Source organism: Carettochelys insculpta, chromosome 1 (genome assembly GCF_033958435.1).
Source record: "Carettochelys insculpta isolate YL-2023 chromosome 1, ASM3395843v1, whole genome shotgun sequence".
NCBI classification, from domain to species: Eukaryota; Metazoa; Chordata; order Testudines; family Carettochelyidae; genus Carettochelys; species Carettochelys insculpta.
Window position 1 is genome coordinate 171,211,414 of NC_134137.1, and position 27,430 is coordinate 171,238,843.

General features: G+C 46.6%; 2 protein-coding genes across 2 annotated transcripts in view; one reads left to right on the forward strand and one right to left on the reverse strand.

Annotated features, from left to right (window-relative positions):
- Positions 1 to 208: 208 nt before the first annotated feature.
- On the forward strand, positions 209 to 26,396 carry ICOSLG (inducible T cell costimulator ligand). Its single transcript, XM_074995262.1, has 7 exons — positions 209 to 310; positions 6,224 to 6,264; positions 8,989 to 9,354; positions 12,214 to 12,498; positions 21,271 to 21,441; positions 23,329 to 23,364; positions 25,510 to 26,396. Exons 1-7 carry the CDS (start codon positions 297 to 299, stop codon positions 25,518 to 25,520), a joined length of 924 nt encoding a protein of 307 aa, XP_074851363.1. The 5' UTR covers positions 209 to 296; the 3' UTR covers positions 25,521 to 26,396.
- A 150-nt stretch (positions 26,397 to 26,546) lies between these two features.
- GATD3 (glutamine amidotransferase class 1 domain containing 3) overlaps positions 26,547 to 27,430 on the reverse strand; it is a 102,101-nt gene continuing 101,217 nt past the window's right edge. The window contains exon 7 of the mRNA XM_074995294.1: positions 26,547 to 26,584. Coding sequence (XP_074851395.1) covers positions 26,562 to 26,584 — 23 coding nt within the window. The 3' untranslated portion in view covers positions 26,547 to 26,561. The remainder of the gene's footprint in view (positions 26,585 to 27,430) is intronic.

Genomic DNA, 27,430 nt, shown 5'->3' on the forward strand with positions numbered 1-27,430 from the left:
AGGCGAACCGCCAGAGCAGCAGGGGGCTGCCCCGCCCGGCTGCCGGCTGCCACCTGCCCCGGTGCGGCGAGCGGTTGGGAAACCGCAGGTCGCAACACACCGCGTCCCGCCCCCGGTCTCTCTCCCGCCCCCGGCCGCGTGGGACTGGAGTGGCTACGGAAATCCCCAGCTCCGAGACGTCAGAGGGAGGAGCCGGGCCAGACGCCGCTGCAGCCCTTAGCCGTGCAGCTCTGTCCGAGGCCGCCTCAGCTGCACGCCGGGCTGCCGAGCCGAGCCGAGCAGTGCCCCGCGCAGGCATGGAGCTCTGCGGGTGAGTGGGGGGGTCACGCCTGGGCTCCGCGGGGCTTGCCGGGACCCCTCCCCGCGCCTCGTCTGCTGTGGGGGCTTGTACCTGCCCTGGCCCCCCAGGCTCCAGGCAGAGGCCGGTGTCCCTCTGTGCCCAGCACCCGGGAGCACAGCAGGGTAACACTGCCGGCAGGTGGGGCGAAGCAGAGCAGAGCAGAGCAGCCCCTGCCTTGCATGTGGAGACTCTCTGACCCACCTGTGCCTCCCCTCCTGCCTGGAGCCACGCGTCCAACAGAGGGTGGAGGGGGGCGTGCGGGGAGGAGATGGACATCACTATCCTGCTGGGAGAAAGGAGCCTGCTCCTGGTTTTCTTGATGCCATAGGAGCATATGCTATACCCTTGGTCTCCGCCCAAGTGTTAGACATTGGGGGTTGTTGGCATCAAAAACTGGATGGCTCTCTGAGGGTGCAGCCGCCAGAGCTGGTGGGTTGTGCTGCAGGAAGGGTTGTGTTGCGCTAGGAAGGGCTGAACTTGTGCTCTGTTTTGAAAGTACAGTTTGGAGGCGGGGGGGCTGCCTATGAAAGTTGCCAGGCTCCAAGGTGGTCTAGCTTTTCCCTGCTAACTCTTGGCATTGACAGGTGTATGTCTCTGCCTGTTGGTTGATTCATTTCCCTTTACTCCCTCAGTCCATCGGTGTGGGGGAAGAGTGTTGTGACAGTCAGGGTAGGACTGAGCCTGCACATAGTTTAACCTAACTTTACCAAGAGAGGGCACAGGGGGCAATCCAGAGGGCCAGATCCTGCTCCCAAGAAGTAAGCTGCTTCTGCTCCCTGTGTTACAGGGGAAGGAATCAGAGTGGTAGCTGAGCTAGTCTGTATCTACAAAAACAACAAGTCCCATCAAGTCCTGTGGCATCTTATCAACTAACAGATATTTTGGAGCACAAGCTGACAAAGCAAGTCTTTGCTCACGAAAACTTATGCTCCAAAATATATGTTAGTCTCTAGGGTGCCACAGGACTTCTCGTTGTTTTTAGGGGAAGGAATGTGCAACTCAGATGAAGCTAAATCACCCCCTGACCATAGGTAAAAATGCTGAAAACTCTCTTGGGATTTTTTATTACAGGGAAAGGCTAATTTGCTGCTGAATAGTAGTGGTACCTTATTGAATTGAACACACAAGGAGCTGTGGCTTGTGTGGTTTCAAATAACTCCATATAAAGGTGCCTTTTTTATTGTCAGGGTGAGAATTAGCACTTGGCTCCTACATTATCACAGCCAAGTTCTACCCAAAGTCTGCAGAGACTTCAGTTCCCATTGAATTAGATGTACAGAATTCCTTCACCCCACCCATAATTAATTTATACTCACTCTAATTTATACGGACTCTAGCTGGAGCACAGTGTTTCCCTCAAACTCCTAACTTGCATGAAAATTACAAAGTTCTTTGTCTCATTATGATTTTTTACCATATGCTAACTCTTACCACAGATGTTTTGAAAAATTCAGACAAAGTCTTTTTGGTTGACATTGGCAATGCATTGAAAACAAAACATTGTGCAGAGGGAGTTTGATTTTCCAAAGTTCCTCCAGAAACCATGCAGGGTTCTGATAGAAATCAGCCTGGTTTCCTGGCTCTTCAACAGCCCACCTGGCAGGCTGCTCGTGATGTAGACACGAGATAGCATATGAGGTAGACTGCCTGAGAACTGGGGCTCTGTCCCCTTTCATGGAGAATTTTGGGGTTTCATTCTCCCATGGAGCAAAATCCTTCACATAGTGTTTCTTTTACCCATCTCTCCTGACCATGTGATATAACTACACACATCTTTTCTTAGGGAAAACAAATCCCTGTGTGAATGCTTCATCTGACTATTCACAGTCCAGCCAAAGGCTAAACCTGTTTCATTTGCATGTTGATTCTGCTCCAGGGCCCATTACTTACCAAATTCCTTTCAAAACAAAAAGCGGTCAAGTAGCACTTTAAAGACGAGCAAAATAGTTTATTAGCTGAGCTTTCATGGGACAGACCCACTTTTTCAGACCAGAACAGACTCAATATTAAAGGCACAGAGAACCAAAAACAGTAAGCAAAGAGGACAAAAGATAATCAAGGTGAGCAAATCAGAGAGTGGAGGGGTGGGGGGGAAGGTCAAGAATTAGACTGAGCCAAGTATGCAGACGAGCCCCTATAGTGACTCAGAAAGTTCCCATCACGATTTAAACCATGTGTTAATGTGCTGAATTTGAATATAAAAGCCAGCTCGGATGTTTCCCTTTCCAGAACAGTGCGATAATTCCTTTTCAGTAACACACATACCTTTAGGTCATTGACAGAATGCCCCATTCCATTAAAATGTTGACTAACTGGTTTGTGGATCTGGAGTGTTTTGATGTCTGTTTTGTGCCCATTGACCCTTTGTCTAAGGGAGTTAGATGTTGGACAGACAAGGCTTTTTTGTTGTCACTGGACAGACTTTCTTTTGGTTAAAGTGTGAATAATAGAAAGATGTAAACAAACATGTTCTGTATTATCTGGAAAACTATTTTTTATTGTGGTAGAATGCCATGAAGCAGATACAGATTTAAGGAAACTGAATTCTATATCATTCATCTGAGAGAAATATAACACTGATGAGGCACAAAGATCTGTTCTTGATACAATTTTAGGACATCGTCAAGGGTTCAGTTTATAGGCTAACAAAAGCAAAAACGCACACCAAAATGCATTGCAATTTTCAACTCCTTCATTAGATCAGTTCTCGTGAGCAGGAGGTAAAATGTACGTATAAATGTGCAGGTGAGAGTGGAATTATCATCTTACTGGGCCAGTGTGTGAAAGAGGAAGTGAAATTTTCTCCTGTCTAACAGAAAGTAAAAATATAATAAAAAATACAAGAGGAAATAAATGGGGAGAAACAAATGATGTAAAGAGAGACTAGGGGCCTGATCCAGTTTCCCTCTAAGTCAGTGGAAAAGATCCATACTCCAGTTGGTGCAGAAATTAATCCCAAATGGGCATGGTACAAAGGAATTCCTTTGCTTCCAAGGAAGGAAGGAAGGAACCCTTTCACCTGTTGCTCAGTAACTGGGACACTTAGCAGGCACTGTGGACTGTAGCAGCATTAACAGCCACATAGGAGGGAGACTGCAGAGCCCCTGCATCTGTTTTGTCTAAACTCTGGACTGACATATTCAGATCCTATTCCAACAGCAGCTTTTATACTGGCATCAGTCACACATTTTGCCTACCTGGCACAGACAGTAACTCACGAAAGGGGGGGGCTGTCTCGTTGGCACCAGCGGTAGTTCTTAGGTGAATTCCTCGTACGGTCCAGTGAATGAAAGATAATCAAGCACTGTGGTCTCTGTGGTGCAACAGGAAACTCGACCCAGTGGCAAATTAGCCACTGGGCCAACAGGTTGGGGCCAGAGCCACTTGGGGAGCCTTGGGGAAAATGGGCACCTGTGCACCCTAACCCACTCCACCCACCTGTTGCTTCAACCAGGGAGCAGACTCGGAGAATGATCCCTGCAGGCAGAAAGGTGAGGAGGGGCGGACACTTGCCCTAGCCCAGGGGCCCCACAACACCTTAACCTGCCCCAACTGGACCTTTTATTTAAGGAGGTTGGGAGAACCAGTCCCATCTCACCAGACTCTCTGGGCAAGAAGTCTAGGACTGGAAGCTGGTCGGGGAACTTCAGGGGATGATTGGGATACGGTTGGTTGGGACTAGGGACAGGGACACTGAGATCAATGTAGAGCTAAGATGCAGAGAGAGAACTGGCTGGCGAAGGAGCTAGAGTGCATGTGGGTTAAACTGGGATTGAATAATAAACCCAGAAATTGGCACAGGTGAGGTGGGACAGGTTGAATTAGGGACTCAGACAGCAAATACAGAGACGACTCCTAGGATGAAGAGTCTGAGGAGTAGACTCTGGGATTAAATAGGCAGAAAGAATGGGAAAGAGACGGCACTGGGATGGGAAAAAGTTATAAATGATGGGGCAGAAAGGTTCAGGATTGGGGAACCAGCAGAGACTCCATGCCCATTGCAGTAAATTCCCCCCCAGAACCTGTACTGGAACCTAAGATTCCCAAGTATCTCCATTTCTCTGCTGTCACCATACATCCATCCACCAGTGGGTTTCGCAGCAATTTATCTCATCCCCATCTAGTGCTGGCCACAGAGGATTGCTACCTCCTATTCTTACCAGTCACTCCATTCACTCAAGTAGCAGAGGTCTCTGCCGTGGCTGCTGACCCTTGCAGCTGTTCATATGATCCCATGTGATGCGATTTCTTTTCTTCCGTTTGCTTTTTTTAAAAGCACAGAGAAAAGTAGTTTAAATGAGCATTACTGAGGTTGCAAAATCAAGCTCTCATCTCTAGGTGCTGAGGATAAATAAATGTTTTGTGAATGATTCGCATATTATAGCACGAAGCTCCTTTAGAGTCCATGAGGAAGTTAATAACTGTCTCTTTAGAGTAAAGAGTGCAGCAAAAAAAACAGGCCGCTCACTGAATGAGAAGAGACCGTAATATTCAATAGCTACTCATACAGAATGAGGCAGCTGTCCAGTAGAAAAAAAATAGCATGTGATGCAATTAAAAACTATGTAGTACTGCATACACATAAAGGAGGTGGTGTATGGTTGCACAAGCCACCTTAATTCTGACAGTCTCTCACTTTTGAATGCTTGGCTGTGCTACCTTCATAATGTTCTTATTTTCTTCGTTTTGGGTGCATAATATACAAGTATACAGAGGTGAAAGTCATATGAAAGGTTACCCAAAGCACAACTCCCATTTGTTCCAGGTAGTTAGAGAAATGCCTTTTTCTATTTTATTTTTGGTGTCTCAGCCCGCTGCTGCTGCTGCCATATTTACTTAACATTCCAGATCCTGAGCCACTTCAGAGAGCCACATTTGGTTTTTTTCCTTTCCCCAAACAGCCACAATAATGTGATCGCTCCATCCCCTTCTATCACCCCCAAAGTTAACCCTGAGGCCCAAGGTGGACAAAATTCAATCTCAGCCATAAGAGCTTTGCTAGACATAGAAGTGCTATGGCTTTAAAGTCTGATTTCTTACCTTTCTGAAGAGCTAGTAATGGGGGGATTTATACCAATGGGAAGGGTTAATTCATCCCTGTCTATTGGAGCAAGCTGCTAGCTCCCAAAAGACCCCAAATGTCAGACTGTGGCATTGTTACATAGAGAGACTGTGTTTTGGGAAGTGTGTGTTACATGCATTGGTTTGGTTTTGTTTTTTTCTCTTTCCAAGTTCTGAACAAGGAGACTTATGACAGTCAAGACATCTGGACTTTATAGGAGGAGGGATACAAACATAGCTTTAAAAATATTGGGACTTTGGAAAACATTCTTTTTTTTTTTTTTCTTGTAGCAGGTGACACATACAAAATACTTATTTGAGGTGACTGGAATAATCTGCATAATCCACTACCAGCTTCGCCAGTTGGGAACAATGCGACCATCCTAGACTCATGCCAGGGAGGCCTTTATTCCACTCCACACCATGATGTGTTCCCTGTGTGCTTTTATGTATTTATAGTCCCATAAACCCAAGAAAGTGATCTGCATGGTCGGTTGTTCTTTCAGTAGTCACATCAACATGTTCCACTGACTGATCCAGTCAACTGTTAATCAGAAGGGTGGATAATATTGGTTTCAAGCCTCTCTCTTTCATTCCAGTATAGTGTGTTATGCTTGAGTTTGCTGCCTTTTCCTACAGGGTGATCATGTTAAAGTAACATTTTGTAGCTGTCATAAATATGGGTGTTTATTATGAGTCGATAAAATAGGTACCGCTACTCATATGTTGTTGCTGGGCTACTGCTGTTGTGTTTAAAACTGACTAGTACGTATGCGCTTACAACTGCATTATTATGATCATGCTTTTCTCTTCTGTTTTTAGCTCTGGGCGTTTGTTACTATTTCTTTGTGTGCTGAGATTTGGTAAGTGAAGAAAAAGTTATTCTTGTTACAATCACTTTTAAGACAAACATTTGTATCTATGTGCAGTAGATAAATCAGAAATCTGAATGCTGCTTTTGAACAGGAACCATAAAGATTTTTTAATATGAGACTCTGTAATTTGGATAAAGTCTCTGAAATGTCCTTGTGATTTTGTTAAGGATGCTGGGACTATCTAGGGACCTTAATTAGGCCTGACTGAAACCTTTGTACCAGAGCACTCCCACTGAAGTCAATGGAAATACTAATGAAATGTAATACAATGCAGAATGAATTATCAGAATGTGACTCGGAGTGAGTTACGATTTGCAGGACTGGGCCCAGTAACATGAAGAAGGAGCTAGAGAGTGCTGTGAGCAAGAGAACTATCCTTAACCTCTGGGGAGAGAGAGAGAGAGATTAACACTTGCAGAACAGTCTTGAAAACCCTTCCTGTACAGATCCTCTCTGAGAGTTCTGGCCTCGGACTGACATAGTGATCACAACAGTCAGCACATCTGCCAAGAGGAGGCTTCACACGCGGAATGTTAAGACTTGTGCAGACCGATATGGAGGCACTCTGACAATGCAGATACCAATTGTACCACAAACACTGTACGTTACTGGCAAGCACCAAACATTTCTCTCACTCAGTTGCCAAAAGCTCACCAGTTCACCCCCAAATAAAGGGTGGGGACGGGCCTGGAAGACTGTCACATAAGATTTAAAGTATTTTTGCTGTTTCACAGAAGCATTAACAATTAACCTATTCTTCTTAGAGACAGGGTTGTCTACTTTTGGCTGTGTCATGTTTGTGAACACCGTACATACCTACTCAGAGCTCAGTCTACTTTGGCATTAGGTGGAGGAGGGATGTTTGCTGATAACGTGACCCTATCACATTAGCAGGAAAGGCACTGCAGTACACTGTGACCTTTCCATTGAGGGCCACAATCTGCCTTGCTTACTCGCAGCAAGTAGTACGTTTGTTCACAGGCCCAAGGCCTCTTAGCGTACATCCACACTGGAATAAAAGACCCACCGCATGACTGCGGATGGCCTGGGTCAGCTGGCTCGAAGCCCTGGGGCTCAGCCTGCAAGACTGAAAATTGCTGTGTAGATATTTGGGCTCAGCTAGAGCCTGGCCTCTCCCCACAGGTCCCACAGCTCAGGCTCCAGACTAAGTCCAATATACACAGCAGTTTTGCAACCCCACGGCCAGAGCCTTGCAAGTCTGACAAATACCCATACCCGTACGCCGGGGGTCGGCAACTTTTGCCTCTTGGACGTCAGGGTAGCCCAGTGGTGGGCTGTGAGATATTTTGCTGATGTTGACAGTCCACAGGCATAATCAGAGCCGCTCTGACTGGCTGCCATTCACCATTCCCAGCATATGTCCTGTGCTGCTTCTCACAGCTCTCATTGTCCAGGGATGATGAACTGCTGTCTCTGGGAGGTGCCAGGAGCAGGGGGCGGGGGCAGCATGGTGGCAGACTCTGTGTCAGCAAAATGTCTCACGGCCCACCAGTGGTCCTCACATCAGGCTTTGGGTACAGTCTCCTTGACTGAAACAAGTCCAGCCACGTACACAGGTTCCAGTCAGTATTATTGGCCATCTGAATATTGCCCATGGAAAATGTCTTCTAAAGGCCAGTATTTTATTTCCTTGTGTTTTAAAGGTTTCATTCTTTAATTTTGTTACTTGCCCATTCAACGTGGGGAGCAGATAATGACATTCCAAGGCCAGAAGGGACCATTGTAAATCATCTAGTCTGACCTCCTGCGTCACATAGGCCATAAAACTGCCCCAAAGTAGTTCCTAGCTACCTCTTTTAGAAGAAACATTCAAGTCTGAGTTACAGATTTTCAGAGGTGAAGACTCCATCACAACCCTTTGTAAATTGTTACAAATGGATACGTAATGCTACATGTGATCTTTAAAGATCAACAATACCAGTGAAAGTAAAGAGTACCTCAAGTGGAATCACAATTGCTTTGTTTCTGTTGTAGGTTTTTCCATAACCCCCTTTTATGTGAGCACCCCACAATCTTTAATATTTTTGTTCTCATTGCACACTTGTAAGGTGAAGAAGTGCTGTTGTCTCCATTTTAATTCCCACTTTACAAATGGGGAATTGAGAAGTAGAGAGATTCAGAGACTTCTCCAAGGTCCCACACTAAGGTCTGATCTACACCGGGGAACAAAGTCAATCCCAGATACATAATTCTAGTTACACCATTAGGCTAGATAGAATCAGCGTTTCAGAACTGACTTTTTTCCCTGGTGTAGATCAGGGCTCTTCAGGCTCGCATCAATGTCCCTTACTCCACATGGCAACGTGGAATATCAGGGTTGACAGCCAAGCCCAGAGAGATCGATTTTTGCCCCATCTTCACAGACGCAGCAAAATCAAACTCTGGAGGATCGATCATGGTGTGCCGAATGCATGGTAAGATTAGGCATACCCTAAGTCTGTGACAGAGAAGAGAACTGACTGTATCTTATCACTGGATCATACTTCCACCCTTCTTTGGTGGCAATGGGATTAGAACCTGGTCCTAAGCAACTGTTTTTCTTTACAAATAAGTGACGATTGAAATAGGATTTATTTAAAAAAAAATAAAAAGTAGTTTTATAAATAAGCTGGTAAGTAGGGTTGTAATAAGTATATTAAACAGCTTTCCTTAAAACTTATTTTTTATTTGTTCCCCTTTTTCTCTTTGTAGTTGCTGCAGCGGCACAGAGGAGTGTTGTCAGCACAGTAGGCAGCACTGCTGAGCTGAGTTGCATTTATACTTCAGCAGAAAAATTCATCTTAAATAATTTAAGAGTTTATTGGCAAATAGAGGGTGGTTCAAACACGTGTTTGGTGGTACACACCTTTAATTCCGGAAATGAAAATGATAGTGAATCGTGTGCAGACTTCAAAAATAGGACTCGATTATTTCACGATAAGCTGGAAAATGGCATTTTTTCACTGCTGCTGCTAAACGTCAGCCTGCGGGATGCACGCACATACCGTTGCATAGTGCAGAAAAAGGATCCAGTTTTCAAGGTTATTCACGATGCCAATGTGGCCCTCAAGGTAGCAGGTAAGGCCTTCTATCCCATGTAAAACCTATATTTGCACAGCAGCTTGCAGCCCTAGAGCTCAGTGGGTGCTATAGAAGGGTAATTTGTCACGCAGTATGGTAAGTTGAGGGGGGCGGGGATAAGATTTCCCTTGCCCCCCAATGGTGGTGGTCCTGCCACACTAATTTGTCTCCCTTAGACAATCCAAGCTTTTAACTTCGACATAGATAGCATCACAATAAACAATTTAAACCCATTTAGACATCCAACATCTGAAGAACAAACAGTTTGGTTTACCCTTCCCTCCACTGTTAAGGAAATGACACAAGGGGCAGGGAAATGCTTATGTTTACTGAGAGACAGGGTGATGAACCAAGGTAGGTTCAGGCAGGGCTGTACCCCAGTTCTGCCTCAGACAGGCACATGGTTAAATCCCAGTGACAATTTTACTATTTGTCTTCTGATGACAGTTTTCTTTAATGACCTTCCAAAGCCAGGTGATACCTGTGGTATGGCTGGCTCTACTGTTTTCCCCTCCACCTCTCCTGAGAGCCAGTTCTGATATGGAACCACCTGGGGTTCAGGATAGAGAGTAAAAGTAATTTTTTTTTTCAGAATCAGGTGCCAAAACGTATATGTGGAAAATAAGGCTTAATAAAGACAAAGGGTGAGAAAAATCCCAACATGCACACAATGGAAACAAAAGTAATGTTCTGTCTGCAGTGTAGCATCACCACCATATTTTATGTTGGCAACAACAAATTAGTAACCAAATGCAATAATAGAAAGAGTAGTATATGTTGTTCCATCTTTTGGGAGATTGATTTCCTTTTGATATTCATTCTCGTTACAAACATTGTGTTGTAGTGATCAACTGTAATACATTTAGAATTCATTACTTCGTAGCCTTATACCTATTTGGCTTCACGCAAATACCAGCTGCTGCTATTCAGATTAGCTCAGTTTCAGCAACACACAAACACAGCTCTAATTTTCAGAAGGTGTTCAAGAGCCTAGCTGAACCAAGGTCTGCTTAGGACAGTGACCGGCTTTTTTGTCCTGTACTAACAACAGGAGACTGGAGATCCTAGAGGGCACACAGTACAAATAATACAAGTGACTAGTAGATATTTGGTACATTCCTAATTTTTAACTCTTTTTCCTGCAGTTGTTCTGGTCCCCGCCCATTTTCCCCACCCCTCCCCTTCCAAATATTTAATTCTGTTTGGAATGAAGGAGTGATCTATTTTGTTTTCACCAGATTAGAATTCATAACATCTGATCTCTTCTTTCTTATTGCCTTCAATTCCCACCGTCTCCAGCCTAACAAAATCCAAGACAGTGACTCTCAAGATGCAGATACCAATTCTAATGCCAGTTAACTGACTCTGGCTGTTTGTAAACAGTTTAGCATAGAGCCAGTGCTACTGGACAGTCCCCATAGGTCAGAGACATGAGGAAGCAGAGGTCATTTGCCTCACTTTGGCAAAACTCTGACCCTAAAAAAAGTTAATCCCTAATCTCACCATCTCGTGGTCAAGAGCTGATGCCTATACATGGGCAAAGCCCTGCTGAAGACAGTGGGCACCACACCAGGGTTGTGTTGAATATGACTGCAGGATCCTAGCCCTAGGGAGTAAATTAAAAGTAAAGAATAGATCTAACAGCTCTCTCTTCTCTGGGGTTTCCTGCCACACTCAGAATTAAAGCCTTGTCCTTTGTGAAAAGCATCCACGGAAGTCTTCTGGACGTTTATTTAGCCGGATGGGAAATTATTACGTGAAAATAATATTTTGTAAGCAAGCTAGGAATTTGTTTTACAGAGTTGTCTGTTATGTAAGGTAGTACAAGTTGAACCTCTCTAATCCAGCAATCATGGGACATGACTTGGTGCCAAATGAAAGAAATTGCTGGATCCGGAGAGGCCAATATTGTCTAGCAGCATTACCAACACTTCCACTGCTTACTGGGCTCTTAGAAGACATTTGGGGGTAAATTACAACTAAATAACAGCACAGAACACTGAGAACCAGGACTGGTGGCTGCAAAGAACCTTTACGGGACCACAGGAAACTTGGGCACGTCTATGATAAGTGGTTGTCTGGCTACCCAAATTCATGTTGGATTATGGATATTGCCAGACGAGAGGTTCAACCTGTACTTAATTTGTTAATCTGATCTACCTTCCTGTATCAGTTCTTCTTGCTTTGTGATATGCTGGAGGACTGAATGAGACAAAGTCAGTTAGCCCCAAATAGCTTTAAAATAGTAACAGCCCTGCATGGGCCACATTCCTCCATGTGGGAATAGAGAGATCAGCCCATTCCTTAACACTACACACCTTGTCAGCTCCAGAAGTCTCTACACTGTCCAGTGTTCCTTAGGTGTAATGCATTTAACTGAGTTGCCGGTGAATGAAGCTGCTAAAGCCAGTGCAGATGCATGGAATCTCCATGTGGGTGGACCTAGCTACCCTCATGCTCTTCTGCCAGACTTGGCAGCAGGACTTCTTCTGTGCAACTGTGCATAACCCCATCTTCCCTGGTAGGCCAATGTGGGAGATCTCCACAAGGAAAACAATTAACGTGGTAGCTTTGCTCTGCAGTATATCTCCCGTGACCACTTCCGTGGGGTGCTGAGCAGCTCTGAGTTAGTTCAGAATTGTCTTTCAAAATGCTACCGAAGTGATCGTTGCCTCTTTGGTTTGGCCACCTTCCTCCTTCTGTAAATCACTGATGTCATTGGTCTTATGTCCACACAGGCTGATATTTATGTCTGAGCTGTAAATTTATAATCCCCCAAACCTGTGAACTTTTGCCTGTGTTGTCCCTTTGTCTCTTGAATAGCTTCTAAAATGCTGATGACTTCTTCTTTTCCAGCCAATAACAGCCTGCCAGTACTAAGTGGACCTGAAAGAATCCACACAAATATTGGTGAAGACATGACATTTAGTTGCAACTATAGTCAAGGATACCCAGAGCCAAACGTGTACTGGATAAATAGAACAGACAACAGCTCTCTCCGTCCATCATCATTAAATATCACCCAAGACGCTGACGGCACGTACCGTGTTTTCAGCACACTGAAGATTAAAGCAACTTCTACTGTAAAAATAGAGTGCATCATAGAAAATGAGCTGCTACAGCAAAATCTAACTGTCCTCTGTAAGTTGTTTAATCTTTGACAAATAACAGGGGTGCATGTGTGTGTGTGCATGTACATCTCTGATAAGTAGTATGCTTATTAGCAGCATGATAGTCCAGTGGCCTACTGAAAATGAGTTTAATTTTTAAAGCTTGTCTAAATTTAGTCTGTAATATTTATATTTACATGTGACTGTTTTAGATGAAGCTAAACTCCTGCCTCTTAGATCCACCAACAGATCACCATTCCTCTGTGTGGATGTAAGAGGCACTATCCTGACCATAGATGCTCTCTCCTGACCTCTGTGCAATAATTTTGGAATCTTCCTTTCAGTTCCTGCAGAAACCACACTAGGCTTAGCTCCATGCTTTAACAGCAATCCTCCAGCAAAGACATGTAGTGTGTGGTGGATCCATGACACCTGAAGTGCAACCAGCCTGTTAGCTAGATTCCTTCTGTTTTCAGTCCCCAAAGCTGATCTGAAGGCAAAGAGGCGCTGTTGAAACTAGGTTGGTATCAGATGGCTAATTGGCTTATACAACTGAGCAACAAATAATAGGAAGAGAATAAGCAGTCAGAGCGGTCAATGAGACGTGTGGATGACAAGCCATTTATTGCTGATTGAAGTTACTAGTAATAAAACCCAAGATTTAGATAACTGTTGGTGCCCTGTTTAAATCTATATTTGCATGTTGTAGCGCCAGTGGTCTGCTAGCTGCCTTCCAGACAAGCATAAAGACAAAGAGAACCTTGCTACAGACATTGTAATCTGAGGTCCCAATTCTGCAAGTGGGTTTATGTGGATAGACCCCCCCCAGTGCCTTTGCAGAGCCAAATGCATAGTTAGGGCTAATAGACCCTATCTTGCAAACTCAATGAAGTTATACCAATGAAATTAACATGATTACTAGGTTGAGTAAAGACCATGCATACAGGAGTACAGGCTCCATGATTAGCTGCTTAACATGGTAGCTTGGTAATTCCATCACCCAATGTTCCCTCCAATCTTTTCCGTCCATGAGCAGAATTTTTTTACATGCCCTAAGGCATGTGGGAATATGAACCACCGATAGAAGCAAAAAACCTTGCTGTGGGTGCTCTGCCAGTCATCTGAGGGACATTTGAATCTCCTTTGAGCATCTGACAAGCACACAGCTTACAAGGAACTCTGCCATTACCCCATGCTGCTGGAAATAGGAATAACCTGTTAACAAAATGTTGCTGGGAGGATAATTGTTGAGCTCATTCCGAAGAGACTCATTTTACCCTTTATAAGGTTGATTAACTTTTCCAGAATGCACCATTCTATTGTTCTTAGAAGCAAGCAAAAAAAACAAAAAAGAGTGAAAAACCTTGACCCCACTTGAAGTCAATGGGGGTTTGCCATTGACTCCGGTGGGGCTGGGATTTCACCCATTATAGTCTCCATGCGTGTGTGTGAATGTTATTTACAGTAGATATTTAAAAAAATAAGTCTATAGGCAGAAGCTAAAACCTACTGGCCGTGTCTGTGGTAGCCAAAAACTTCAAAATGGCCACACAAATGGCCATTTCGAAGTTTACTAATGAAGCGCTGAAACACACATTCTTCTTCGAGTGTCCCCGTGGGTGCTCCACAATAGGTGACGGGCTTGCCCGGCGCCGCAGATCGGATCTTCCAAGCAGTTTCTGCCGGACCGCGCATGCGCCGGCGCGCGCCACTCCCTTGCGCACTCCTGGCCATGTGCGCGATCCGGTCCCCGCCAGTTCCTCTTAACCGCCGTCGGCTGCAGACGGAATCCGACTAGGCTAAGGCCAAATAGCGTATTCAACGACTTTATCTGTTTTTCTTTGAAGTTTTTTCAGGTACTTAGGCTACTACAAGTTAGCCGGTTGTTATTTTGCAAAAAAAAAAAACAAAAAAAAACAACAACAACCAAACTACGAGCGGGACAGCTTCAGTCCAGTCCCAGTAACAAGCGCCGGAGGCCAGGAGCTAGGGCCATCAGCCCTCCTGCTGAGGCAGGCCATCGGACGGGGAAAACGGCACAAAGAAGGTGCTAAGTACCCGCTTAAAAACTCAAAGACTCACCAACAATGTCCTCTTCAGGCTTTAAAAAATGTGAGTCCTGCCGAGAGGCGATGCCAGCGTCCGATGGGCACAGTCTATACATAAGGTGCCTGGGGGAGTCCCGTGTGGCACAGAAATGCGCCTTCTGTGCTAAATTAACAACCAGAGCACGGAGAGACAGGGAGATGCGGATTAAAATGCTGCTTCTTGATAAGGCCCTCCAGCCAGACGTGCCGGAGCGGCCGCAGCAGGAGGGACCCTCCGGGGCCCTTAAAAGGAAAGCTGCCTCCCTCACTCCATCAGCACAAAAACGGAGGAAAGTCTCTCCAGCCCGATCCCTGCCGGCAGCAACAGTGAGCGGGACGGGAGGAGCACGCAGCCCCCAGCCGCAGCAACAGCTGATCGGCGGCGGCACGGAGAGCCACGTGGAAGCGGCTCAGCCTCCGATAATCAGCCAGCCGCCCCGCACCGCAGGCAGGGCGGCGGCTAAACAAGCGCCGGTACCGGCGGCACCGCAGGCAGCGGCACCGACCCCCAGGGAACCGGCGGTGCAGAGCGCGCAGGCACGTAGCCTGCAGGCGCAGAAGGACACCGCACGTGCAGCACTGCCTTCGAGCGTGCCTAGCACGGTGCCGACGGGGCCGGGATCCCCCGCGCGTCAGGGGGCGGAGTTACCTCCTCCAGGGAGGGGGAAGGCTGCACACAAGAGGAGGCATTGCAGCCCCTCTCCGGACAGGGCTGTGGAGCTGCTTTCTCACAGCCCTCCGCTCATGTTGCAGACTCCAACCAGAAGGCAGGGGTCCCCCCTAGCGTACCCGGAGCCCCCTTCTCCATTTTTACAACCAGCCTCACCATGGCTGGGACCACCTTCACCCTTCCTGGGGTTTGAACCGCTGGACTATTATGCGAAATCGCTCTCTCCAGTGTCTCGACAATCTCCCTCCCCCAGACGCAGAGGGTACGCACCAAGGGAGTGGTCTAGGTCACCTTCCCAAGAACAGTGCCTATACTGCCATGGTCGCCCCTACCACGCGGGGCATAGACACCATCGGCAATCTACTAGGGAAAGATCCCCACAGACTATCTCGTACCCCCGAGGGCAATTGCGACCGGGGACAGAGACTCAAGCATCTCAGGGGGGACTGGTCATGGAACCCCGAGATTTTCCCTCGTAAACCTCCAGCGAGAGGGTGTACCATCACCAGCAGGAGCCGGAAGAGTCCAGAGAGACGTACCCCAGCGGTTCCTCACTCTCCTCCCCGGACGAGGCTACGGCCCTGGGGGACGTCCATCCTACGGACGATCTCAAACAGTTTCAGGAGCTGTTTAAGAGGGTGGCCTTCACGCAAGGCATCCAGACAGCAGAGGTGCAAGAGAAACACCATAAGCTCCTCAAAAATTTGAGACCTCTGGCCTCCTCCAGAGTAGCAATACCACTTGATGAAGCGATCTTAGAGTCCGCCACTACGATATGGCAGACCCCTGCAACTATTCCGCCTGTCCAAAAGAGAGTGGATAAGAAATACTTCGTGCCGGCGAAGGGCATGGAGTTCCTGTTTAGCCACCCACAGCCAAACTCCTTGGTGGTGGAGTCCTCGCAACAAAGATCAAAAACATCTCAATTTAAAACAGGGGGAACAGACAAAGATGCCAAGAAGCTAGAGCTGTTCGGCAGAAAGGTCTACTCCTCCTCCACTTTAACGTTGCGAATGGCAAATTACGCAGCGCACTTAGCGAACCATAATTTTGACAACTATTCCAGGTTAACCTCCCTCATGGACTCGCTTCCAGAGGACAAAAAGCCGGTCCTCAAGGCCATAGTGCAAGAAGGCTACGCGGCTGCGAGGACGGGAGTTCAGATTGCTTTGGACGTTGCGGACACAGCAGCATGTTCCACAGCAACTGCAGTGGTGATGCGAAGGGAGTCCTGGCTCCAGACCTCGGGTATACCGAGGGATCTGCAGGCGAAGATAGTTGACCTTCCCCTCGACTCGCAGAAGCTGTTTGCTGAATCAACTGACTCGGTCCTTCATTCCAGTAAAGATTCAAGAGCCACACTCAGGACCCTGGGGATTTACACCCCTCCATACACAAAGAAAAGGTACTACCCTCAGCAAAGGCGGTACCAGTACCAGTAACAGCGCCCCCAGTATCACAGGGGTTACGAGCAAGGGCAACATCAACAGCACCAGCAATACAGAACTCCCAGGCGACGCTCACAACAGAGCCGTGCGTCCTCGGGGCGGGGCCAAAGGCCACAAGTTTGACATACAGATCCAGGGCTGCGCCATCACTACCATCACACAAGGTCATCCAAAGCGGCTATTCCACCATCGCCTCCGACCATTCTACGACCAGTGGCAAAGGATCACCACAGACAAATGGGTGCTGGAGATCATAGCCACGGGGTACGCCATCCCCTTCCAGTCGCTCCCACTGTCGCGACCTCCACCCAAGCCCCACCTCCAGGAGGCCTCCCATGTAGCCAGGCTCAGGCAGGAGGTGGCCCATCTCGTGCTCATAGGGGTGGTGGAAAGGGTGCCGGAGCAACTGCAAGGAAAAGGGTTCTACTCCCGGTATTTCCTCACGGAGAAAAAGACAGGAGGCTGGAGGCCCATCTTAGACCTTCACGGCCTCAACAGGTACCTGCGCAAGCAACGTTTTCGGATGACCACGATCGCCTCCATCCTTACAGCACTGGACGATGGAGACTGGTTCGCAGCCCTCGATTTACAAGACGCGTACTTCCACATAACCATCCATCTGGCTCACCGGCGATTCCTCCGGTTCATGGTAGGCAACGAACACTTCCAATACAAGGTCCTACCGTTTGGCCTCTCCTCGGCCCCCAGAGTCTTCACCAAGACCTTGGCAGTGGTGTCAGCCTACCTGCACAGACAGGGGGTATTTATTTTCCCGTATCTGGACGACTGCCAGCTCAAAGGGGCCTCGAAAGGGGAGGTTCTGTGCATGATACGCGTCACAGCAAACACGTTCTCCTCACTTGGCCTGGTTATCAATCTGGCAAAATCAAAAATAGACCCCACACAGGACATAGAGTTCATAGGGGCTCGCATAAACTCGGTTACAGCGAGAGTATACCTACCAGAGGCTCGCTTTCGAGCCATCGGTTCCCTCGTGCAAGTCATCACCTTCAGCCCTACGGTGCCAGTCTTGACGTGCTTGCAGCTGCTGGGCCACATGGCAGCGGCGACGTTTGTAGTGCAGAACGCCAGGTTACACATGCGCAGCATGCAGCACTGGCTGGCGAGTGTATACAAACCGGCAGTACACACCGTTCACAGGGTGGTGTCGCCCACAGCCGGGGTGCGCAAATCCCTGCAATGGTGGGTAAACCCCAGGAACTTGCTAACAGGAGTACCCTTCCACCAGCCGCAAATATCGGTTTTTCTCACTACAGATGCCTCCCTCATAGGGTGGGGAGCGCACATGGGCGAAGAGGTGACTCAAGGACTGTGGTCACCCACGGAACAGTCACTACACATCAATGTACTGGAGCTCAGAGCAGTGTTCAACGCCTGCAAACACTTTCGAGACCACATACAAGGCAAAGTCGTCGGGATCAGTACAGACAATACCTCCACCATGTTTTGTATAAACAGGCAAGGAGGAGCTCGATCCCGTGCCTTATGTGCTTAAGCAATCCGCTTATGGAACTGGTGCATCGCCCACGATATAATCTTGAAAGCCTCATACTTGCCGGGTGCGCACAACGTGAAGGCAGACCAGCTGAGCAGGCGTTCTGCGCTCACACACGAGTGGCAGATGCGTCCCGATCTGCTACGGCCGATTTTCCACGCATGGGGTTTTCCCCAAATAGATCTGTTTGCCACTCAGCACAACAAGCAGTGCCCACGATTCTGCTCCAGGGCAGGACTGGGATGGGGGTCCCTGGGGGACGCGTTCGCGATCCCGTTGGGGGGCCCCCTGCTTTATGCGTTTCCTCCCACAGTGCTGATCCACAAAGTTTTGCAAAAAGCCAGGAGGGAAAGGGCCCGGATGATCCTGATAGCCCCAATGTGGGATCGCCAACAATGGTTCCCCCTACTCCTGCGCATGTCGGACCGTCCACCGATGCGTCTTCCGGTGGCGCCGGATCTGCTCACGCAAGCCCAGGGGTCCATAGTGCATCCGCACCCCCAAAGCCTGCGACTGCAAGCGTGGTTAATCCATGGCTCAGCTCCCTAGAGAGCATATGCACAGTGGGAGTACAGCAAGTCCTAGAAAGTAGCAGGAGGACTTCCACTAGGAAGACCTACAAACAAAAATGGACTCGCTTCACGGCTTGGTGTTCTACCAAACAGCTGGCCCCCCTTTCGGTGCCTATACCTACAATTCTAGAGTATTTACTGGACCTCAAGAGAGGAGGACTCTCGCTATCCTCGTTAAAGGTCCACCTTGCCGCCATCTCGGCGTTCAGACATGAGGAGGAAGGGCACACGGTGTTCGCCCACCCTATGGTTACCAGGTTCCTCAAAGGGTTGGTAAACCTCTACCCCCCTCGGAAACCGATTCCACCTTCGTGGAACTTGGACCTGGTGCTTACCACGCTGATGGGACCGCCGTTCGAGCCCTTGGCCACGGTTCCCCTCCGCCTCCTTACAATAAAGACGACCTTTCTTCTTGCAATTACGTCAGCTCGTAGGGTGAGCGAGCTCGCGGCAGTCATGGCAACGCCACCCTGCACTGTTTTTTCCAAGGAGGCGGTAACCATACGGCTGCATCCAGCCTTTGTTCCCAAAGTTTCTTCCGAGTTTCACATCAACGAACCTATTGTTCTACCCTCGTTTTATCCAAAGCCTCATAACTCCAACGAAGAGGCGCGCCTACACCTCCTGGACGTGAGGAGGGCGCTAGCCTTCTACGTAGACAGGACCAAGTCCTTCCGGAAAACGGATAGACTCCTAGTCTCCCTCGCTCCCAAATCGAAAGGAGAGGGTCTCTCCTCGCAGAGAATCTCGAAGCACATTGTATCCTGCATAAAAATGTGCTACGAGCTCAAAAAGACTCCTTTATCGGCCACTCCCAGGGCTCATTCCACCAGGGCGGTGGCGGCATCAACAGCCTTTTTCAAGGGCGTTGCGTTAAAAGACATTTGCAGAGCGGCGACCTGGTCATCCTACGACACCTTCACCAAACATTACGCCCTTCACAGGGTATTCCAAGAGGATACCCGTCTCTCGGCAGCGGTCCTCTCGGGGACAAGCTGCACATAATCCGATTACCCACCTCCTATCTTGGGTTACTGCTGGGTAGTCACCTATTGTGGAGCACCCACGGGGACACTCGAAGAAGAAAGAGAAGTTACTCACCGTAGTAACGGTGGTTCTTCGAGATGTGTCCGCGTGGGTGCTCCACTACCCGCCCATCCTCCCCGCTTCGGATCTCTGTTAGTGTTTTGCAGGGGCACCCGAGGCGGTTGGTCGAGGAACTGGCGGGGACCGGATCGCGCACATGGCCAGGAGCGCGCAAGGGAGCGGCGCGCACCGGCGCATGCGCGGTCCGGCAGAAACTGCTTGGAAGATCCGATCTGCGGCGCCGGGCAAGCCCGTCACCTATTGTGGAGCACCCACGGGGACACATCTCGAAGAACCACCATTACTACGGTGAGTAACTTCTCTTTCAGCACCTCATTAGCATGCGGGTGGCCGCGGCACTTCGAAGTAGCTGGGGTCCTTTCGAAAAGGAGCCCTGTCTGGATGAGCCGCACCAATTTCGAAGTCCCCTTATTCCTAGCTGTTCATAGCGCTCCTACACATACACATATCTTTTCATAGGAATAAGGGGACTTGGAAGTAGCCAGGGTCCTTTCGAAAAGGAGCTACATCAATTTCGAAGTGCCGCAGCCACCCGCATGCTAATGAGGCACTGAATATGTATTTCAGCGCTTCATTAGTAAACTTCGAAATGGCCATTTGCATGGCCATTTCGAAGTTTTTGGCTAGTGTAGATGTAGCCACTGTCTGCTATGGTTGCTGAGTAGAAGGGGACTCTGGAACCAGGGAAAGAGGAGATGAGGTGTAGATCACATGAGACAAGGCAGGGAAACAATGAACTATGAGACTGTGTCTACACTTGCATTCCTCTTTCGGAAGAGGCATGCAAATGAGGGGCAGATTTGCATATCTGAACTCATTTGCATATTATGTTGAAATAGCTTCTTTGGAAAGAAGAAAACCAGTGTAGACACTGCTCTTTTGAAAGTAAACCCTATCTTTGAAAGAATCCTTCTCCGCCCCCCCCCCCCCTCTTTTTTTTTTTTTTTAACAGGAGTTACAACTTTTGCAGGCTAAGGATCTCGTCCTCATTCGTGCTTGAGAACAAGTCTAATTTTGAGAACATAAATCACTCAAACTAATTGTCAAAAGCTGTTCAGTAGATTCTTTTGTCAGAAGAGCATATGCAAATGGCAGATAGCTTTGGCGTGAGTGAGACTTTGTCACTTAGAAATAACAGCACTACCTGTGTTCAAGAAAAGTTGTGTTACTAAATCCTTCCGTGGGAGGGAAATGTGTGTGTCACATTAATAATAATTAACTAGTGAACCATGTAAGCAGAATTTTTGCCTTGTTCAAAAAATACTGGTGGTGGTAGGATGAAATCTGTATGTGTAGGAGCGCTATGGAAGTCTATAAACTTGTGCGAAGCTCATATCTATAAAATGCAGCTGAACACTCATCTGGAATGAAGTTTGAGAGTTTCTCCCTCCTTTTCTTGTCAGACTTGGAAGACCTCACAAACTCAAACTCGACCAAAAGCGGTCGGCTAAATCTAAGTGAACCGGGAGCTCAGGCTGGAAGTGTCATTGCCATTGCCATTGTGTTAGTTACTCTAGTTGTTTTAACCTGCTGGCTGTGGAAAAGGAAATCCTTCCGCCAGAATTCATATGCAGGTAATTAAACCACTTACACTGGCTGGTCAGATCGGAATCATTCTTTTCATTTGCTAAAATATTTCGTATTCTACCATTTGTCATGCGTAGCTGTGAATTCGCAACAGATAAGGGAAATTAAAGCTCATGATAAGTGCTGAATTGACAACAGCGACGGGATGTTCTCCTAATTAGCCACAAACCTGGTTCATCATGAGGAGTAGCAATGTAAACGTTTTCCTGGTGTTATACCAACGTACCTCACAGCTGAGGAACTGTTCCTTTGGATGCACCCCATCTCTTCCATCTTTAGCTGCTTGGCTGAGACTATCCACAAGAGGAGAGTAAGAACTGGACTGAGATCACACACTTCTTTCATATAGGTCAAACCAAAACCAGATGATGATCACTTAGAGTTATCATCTGTCTTGGGAAAATCAACAATACACAGAAATTTAGACCTAGAGGGGACCTTGTGAGGTCGTCAAGTGCAGGCCTGGGATGAAAGGATCCTGATCCTGTTACAAATTCTCCACCCTACTGGCTTCCTGCAATTTCCCAAGCAAGAAACAAGCAGTCATCTCTTATTATAATTCCATGTAACAAGCAAGCAAGCAAACCTTCATTTACAAATATGTTTGCTTGCATTTCTGCAGCTGCCTTCACAATGAATGCTCAGCACTTCACACGATAAAACGAGCTCCAATAAATGTTTAAGAACTAGACTAAAGATATACTACGGCTGCAGGGGTGAGAACTGTTGCTTCAGAGGGTGAAAAATATCCATTCCACATCAAAATGAAAAACACCTTACGAAAAATTTTGGAAAAAAGATGGAGGAAATTACCTCGTGATAACCAATAGTTGGCTGTCATGTACCAGAGCCTTAACCACCCTTGGGCAGGCATTTGAACCTTGGGAATCCTACATCCTAAAGGAGTGCCCTGATCACTGGACTCTAGACTCTTTGATAATGGGGCTCTTTAAGCCTTCCTCCCTCAACCCCTTGCATCTCAAAATTCCATCCTGGCCTTGAGAGACCCTCCTGATGCAAGTTTTGCTCCTTTCCCCAGGGAAAGTGTCAGGTTTTTTTGTTTTTTTTAAAAACAACAGCGTTTTCCAGGGGGAAAAATTCATTAAATTTCCAGCTAGTTCTAACATTTACCCATGTATGTGCACTCGCTTTGTGGGGCAAATCCGACAGGGATGAGGGAAAGCCCGTTAGAAAGGAGGAATGCAAAGAGTTTTTTCTCTTTGTCCCCATGCAGGAGCTAGCCACAATGTCCATTCCAGGGTTGCTCCTGTCCAGCAGCATTAGGCACTCCCAAATGGGTGGTGAGAAATCAGGGACCTGCTCTCTTTCCCATCACTTGTGCACAGTTAGGGTTTTGTGCTCCTGTGAGGCACAATCCCTGTGGGAACTGTCATGGGGCAGCACACCGCCACTCCAGCCCAATGAATTGCTAGACAAGGTCACTTGGCACGACCTGAGGCTCATAACTTTTTCTCATGAAGATCAGTGTTATGTAGAGTCAAGCTGGAATTACTTGCAAGGGAAGAGCTGCTGTTGACCTGGAAACTTACAAAACCTTAATTTGTATCTGTAGACTGTTTTCATCTTTTCATCCCCTTAAGGGTATGAAGTTATTTGCTTATTGTATGGTGATTTGCCTGCTTTCCTGTTGTCTCATCTTCCCCTTCCATTTATCTCTTCCATCCACCTCTTGCCTCTTTTCATAACGTACTCTGTAAGCTCTTTAAGGCAGCGACTGTTTTTCTTCTGCTTGTCTGCATAATGCTTAGCACAAAGAGCTCTGCTTCTTTATTGATGCTCCTTGGGGCTACTGCAGCTTAAATAAGAGAGGATAACCATTTCACATATTTAAAATGCTGTATTTCTTTTAACAGATGTTCAACAAAATGAAGGTGGAACACAATACAATAGTAAGTAGCGAAAGATCAGACACACTTTCATCATAGATGTCTTAGGAGTTACACAACTTCAGGGTTCCAGCTCTGTTTGTTTTTTTTTTTTTTTTTTGACTTGGCAGGGTTGCCCATTTCTGACTTCATACAAACAAAGTCTGTACCTCAAAAGTGCTGCTTTCTATCTTTGTGTGTCCCATGTCTTAGGGGAACATATCCTCCCCACTTACTTCAGAGGTCCTATGCCTGTTTACATCACCTTAGAATATGGCCCTTGCCTTTAAAAAGTATAGGAAGTTCTTTCCTTAAAAAAAGAAATCCAGTCTAAACGTATGCTCTGTTAACATTTTAATGACTGAGTGCAAGATGTAACATGGCAAGCCAGTTGACAAGAGGAGTACCTGTTTGCAATAAAAAAAACACCTGATTTAAAAACAAACTCAGATCTAGTGACTGGTGAAAGCAAACGGACATCTGGACAGTACCATTTCTACTTGATGTTCTTTATTGTGTGATACACAATAAAGACGACCTGTGTTGCAGCTGCAAAATCAGCAGGAGATAACAATGGATGTGTGGAACTACGGTACGAAAGTCCAGAAAATAGCCCGCTTTAAAAGCATGTAAACAGCCACTCTAACAAACTGCTTTGCACAAATGCAACTTAAGATGCCTAATGCAAGCAAGTATTCCTCACATGAAAAAATGTTTAGCTATTTCCTCCTGCGATAGCAATTGGCATAATGGACAGCTGTTTTCCACGCTCCCCAGACTGTTCTGAGCTGATTCAACACAGATTCAACAGGCATTAAACTATTTCCTGTTTTATGACATTTTTGTGAACAGTGGATTTTTCTCCTACAGATAGTGGTGAAGTCTATTTACATAGCACAAGCAGTTTATTTAAAGACTCCTCTTGTGTTAAGTACTTTTTGACCAGACCCCAGAACGTGGCCCATCAACATGTCATTAAGTGGAAAAACTAGTTGTGCCACATTGATATGAGTTGGAGTAAATATCTGTTTATGGGGGTGCTACCATATGGACACATTTAAAAAAAACAACTCCCCCCCACCACCCACAGGGTAGGGCTTTCTCTGGCATGGTTGTCCTCCCTAAAGACTAATCTGGTATATGTTGAATAATATTAGTAGGGTGCAGGAACATGCCAGGCACTTTCCCACAGAAGCACAGCTCAGTAGCAGCTATGGGAAGAAGTGGTGGTTCAGGACCTACTGCAGAGACAGTTCCCCTATGCTGCGCTGGTACTCCTGCATCTACTAGTTAAGAACCATATTCTGCCTAGGGAGCAATGCAAATTTGCCCAACACACCAAAGGATCTAGCCTATGTACTCCCAGCTTTTCAGTCTAGTTGTGCAAGGTGTCTGTAGCCCCAGAGGAAACACCACCCGGGGCAGACTGAAGTGGCTATTCCACTTTTTAATAGTAAAGCAAAAAAGTTATTCCGCTTAAGCAATTGAATTTTCACCCTAAGGAAGGTCAGCTCATTTACTGGAAACTCTTCCCTGATGTGAAAATAAGAGGTCAGCTTGGCTACCTTGCTACAATACAGACATTTGAAGATGAGTGCCTTCTTATTCTACGTATCAGAGGGGTAGCTGTGTTAGTCTGGATCTTTAACTGCAACGAAGGGTCCTGTGGCACCTTATAGACTAACAGAAAAGTTTTGAGCATGAGCTTTCGTGAGCACAGACTCACTTCATCAGATGCTGCATCTGATGAAGTGAGTCTGTGCTCACGAAAGCTCATGCTCAAAACTTTTCTGTTAGTCTATAAGGTGCCACAGGACCCTTTGTTGTTCTTATTCTATGGTAGCTTAAATCAGACAACATTGAAGAAAGCCTCTGTTTGGGAAGCAGGCTCATTTATTGCATCTGCTGAGAGAGAGAAAGTCAAACATTAAGTCTTTGACCCTAAAACTAGATCTGCAATGATGGACTTCCACGCTTGATTTGAAGTTCCACTGAAATCACAGGACTCTGTGCACGTGTGGTGATCCATGTGTGCAGATTTAGCTGCAAGATCTGGACTCATGCGCCTTTTCTATCTTTAGTGTCATGACTTTCTCCTGTTCGTTGATTGTGAGTTAAGCACATTAGCCATATTGTCTATTAAAAATAAGAATTATTTTGTCTTTTCAGCAACTATTTAAATGGGAAATTCTCGGAGAATGTTGGTAGCCAGTGATGTAGCAAGAGACTGTCGAAGCCAAGGACGGCCGCATTGTCTGTAACACGAATGGCAAAGTGTTTCCAGAGCCTGGGCTGGGAGAAATGGCAGAAACCTTCTCCAACAAAGGAGAGAGCAAAATCCACCGCTTTGATCTGCCTCTTCTAATCAGCAGTTGTGTTGGTTTCAGTACGTTGTCTGGTGATACGTAATCAGAGTTTATACACCTGTGGGTGAAAGGTACACCAGCACCTGGATATCGAAGCATTGTTACAAGAATGAAAGACTACCGACCATTATTTTATCAGTCTAGGAATTCCCTACCAGGAAATAAGCAACTGTGTTTCAGCAGTGGTCCAAGTTCTCTCTGCCTCTCAGACTTCTCATAATGACTACTGCATGTGAAAAATGGCAGCTAGACCAGTGAAATCTGCAAGGCTGCGTAGAGCAAACTTTGTTGCCTGTCCTATTTCTGCCCCTTTCTCCATGTGTCTTTTCACTGTTTCTGAGCAGCCTCAAGGGGTGGAAAAAAATATTCCAAAGTATCCAACTTAGACATGCAGAGGTGACAGATCCCTGAAGCTGAGCAAACAACTATTAGGAAGCCTTCTGTTACTGCATTGCAAGTGTGCAAGCTACGTTGTTCAGTGTCTGCATCAAGTTAAGAGGGCACAGCATTCACAGCCTTAGCATTCTTCCTGTGTGCTGAATTTAGATCACCAGGTGCCTGTGCATTCACTGTGGAGATGGAACCAAAAAACATTCTGTAGTTATTCTCATGCTGCCATATCAAGCACCTGTCATTCCTTATTGGGGTTCTAGGGAGCTGGAGGTTTGAAATACAATCTTCCTGCATCCCATACCTGCCCCATATCACGTGTAGAACACATTGTCACATTGATACAGCAAGGACATCACTAACAGACAAAGTAAATGAGCACTGAAATAAAAAGACTAAATACCGGACCCTGAAAGCCGTAACTCACCTGTGCCTACTTCACAAGAAGTTGAAAACATAATCTTTCTACAGCTGCCGTGGGCAGGGTCCTGCAAGTGAAAGATGTAAAAATCACAACTAATTTTCCCAATGTGTAAGGTTTTGAAGGCAGAAGTACCTACAGATTAATTTGCTTGAGACATTTTACTTCCCCTATATTAATCACCATTCTGAACTGAGCCAACTTTATGCCATCTTAATAAAAGATTCATAATCCTGCTTTTCTCAGTTATGCTCAGGATTTGACACTGGTGGCCGTCACAGGTTCATGCCATGGCTTCTGACCTTCAAATCCTCGTTAAAGTAAAATAAATTTCGTGGCCTCGTTCCATCAACGTGCATATTACAAATCCACCTGATTATCTGATCTAATTAAGAGTGTCTGCTGAAGCAATAGTCAAGACTAGGTCAACAGTATAGTACCTTAAGAACAATTTATACAAATCCATGTCAGAAATCCTCAATACAGGGCAATGAAATTAATGTCCTCTTGAGGACATTTCCAGCCCTACACTTTTATTCTACCAGCAGATTACAACACCGACCCAACTTTTTGTGGAACAATTGTACAGCATCAGTCAGTCCTAGGTCCAGCTCAAGCCGCAATTTGCACTCACTTCAAGGCCAAGTAGATCTACTGGGGGATTTTAACAGGATGAGAAATCTTGGTGAAGCACACAGTGCAGTATGCTTTAAAGAGAGTGCTGCATGTGTTCTACTTCTGAGCCTATGTGAACAAGAGAGAAGCCTGCTATACTAATGACTGTAGAACCTCAGAGTTATGAAACCCAGGCTACGTCTACACGTGAAGCCTACATCGAAGGAGCCTGTTTCGATGTGGCGACATTGAAATAGGCTATTTCGATGAATAACGTCTACACATCCTCCAGGGCTGG

Excerpts from the sequence above, each read along its gene's own strand:
- ICOSLG (XM_074995262.1), top strand. Across the intron at positions 6,265-8,988 it reads TCTTTGTGTGCTGAGATTTG|TTGCTGCAGCGGCACAGAGG; the intron begins GTAAGTGAAGAA and ends TTCTCTTTGTAG. Across the intron at positions 21,442-23,328 it reads CCGCCAGAATTCATATGCAG|ATGTTCAACAAAATGAAGGT; the intron begins GTAATTAAACCA and ends TTCTTTTAACAG.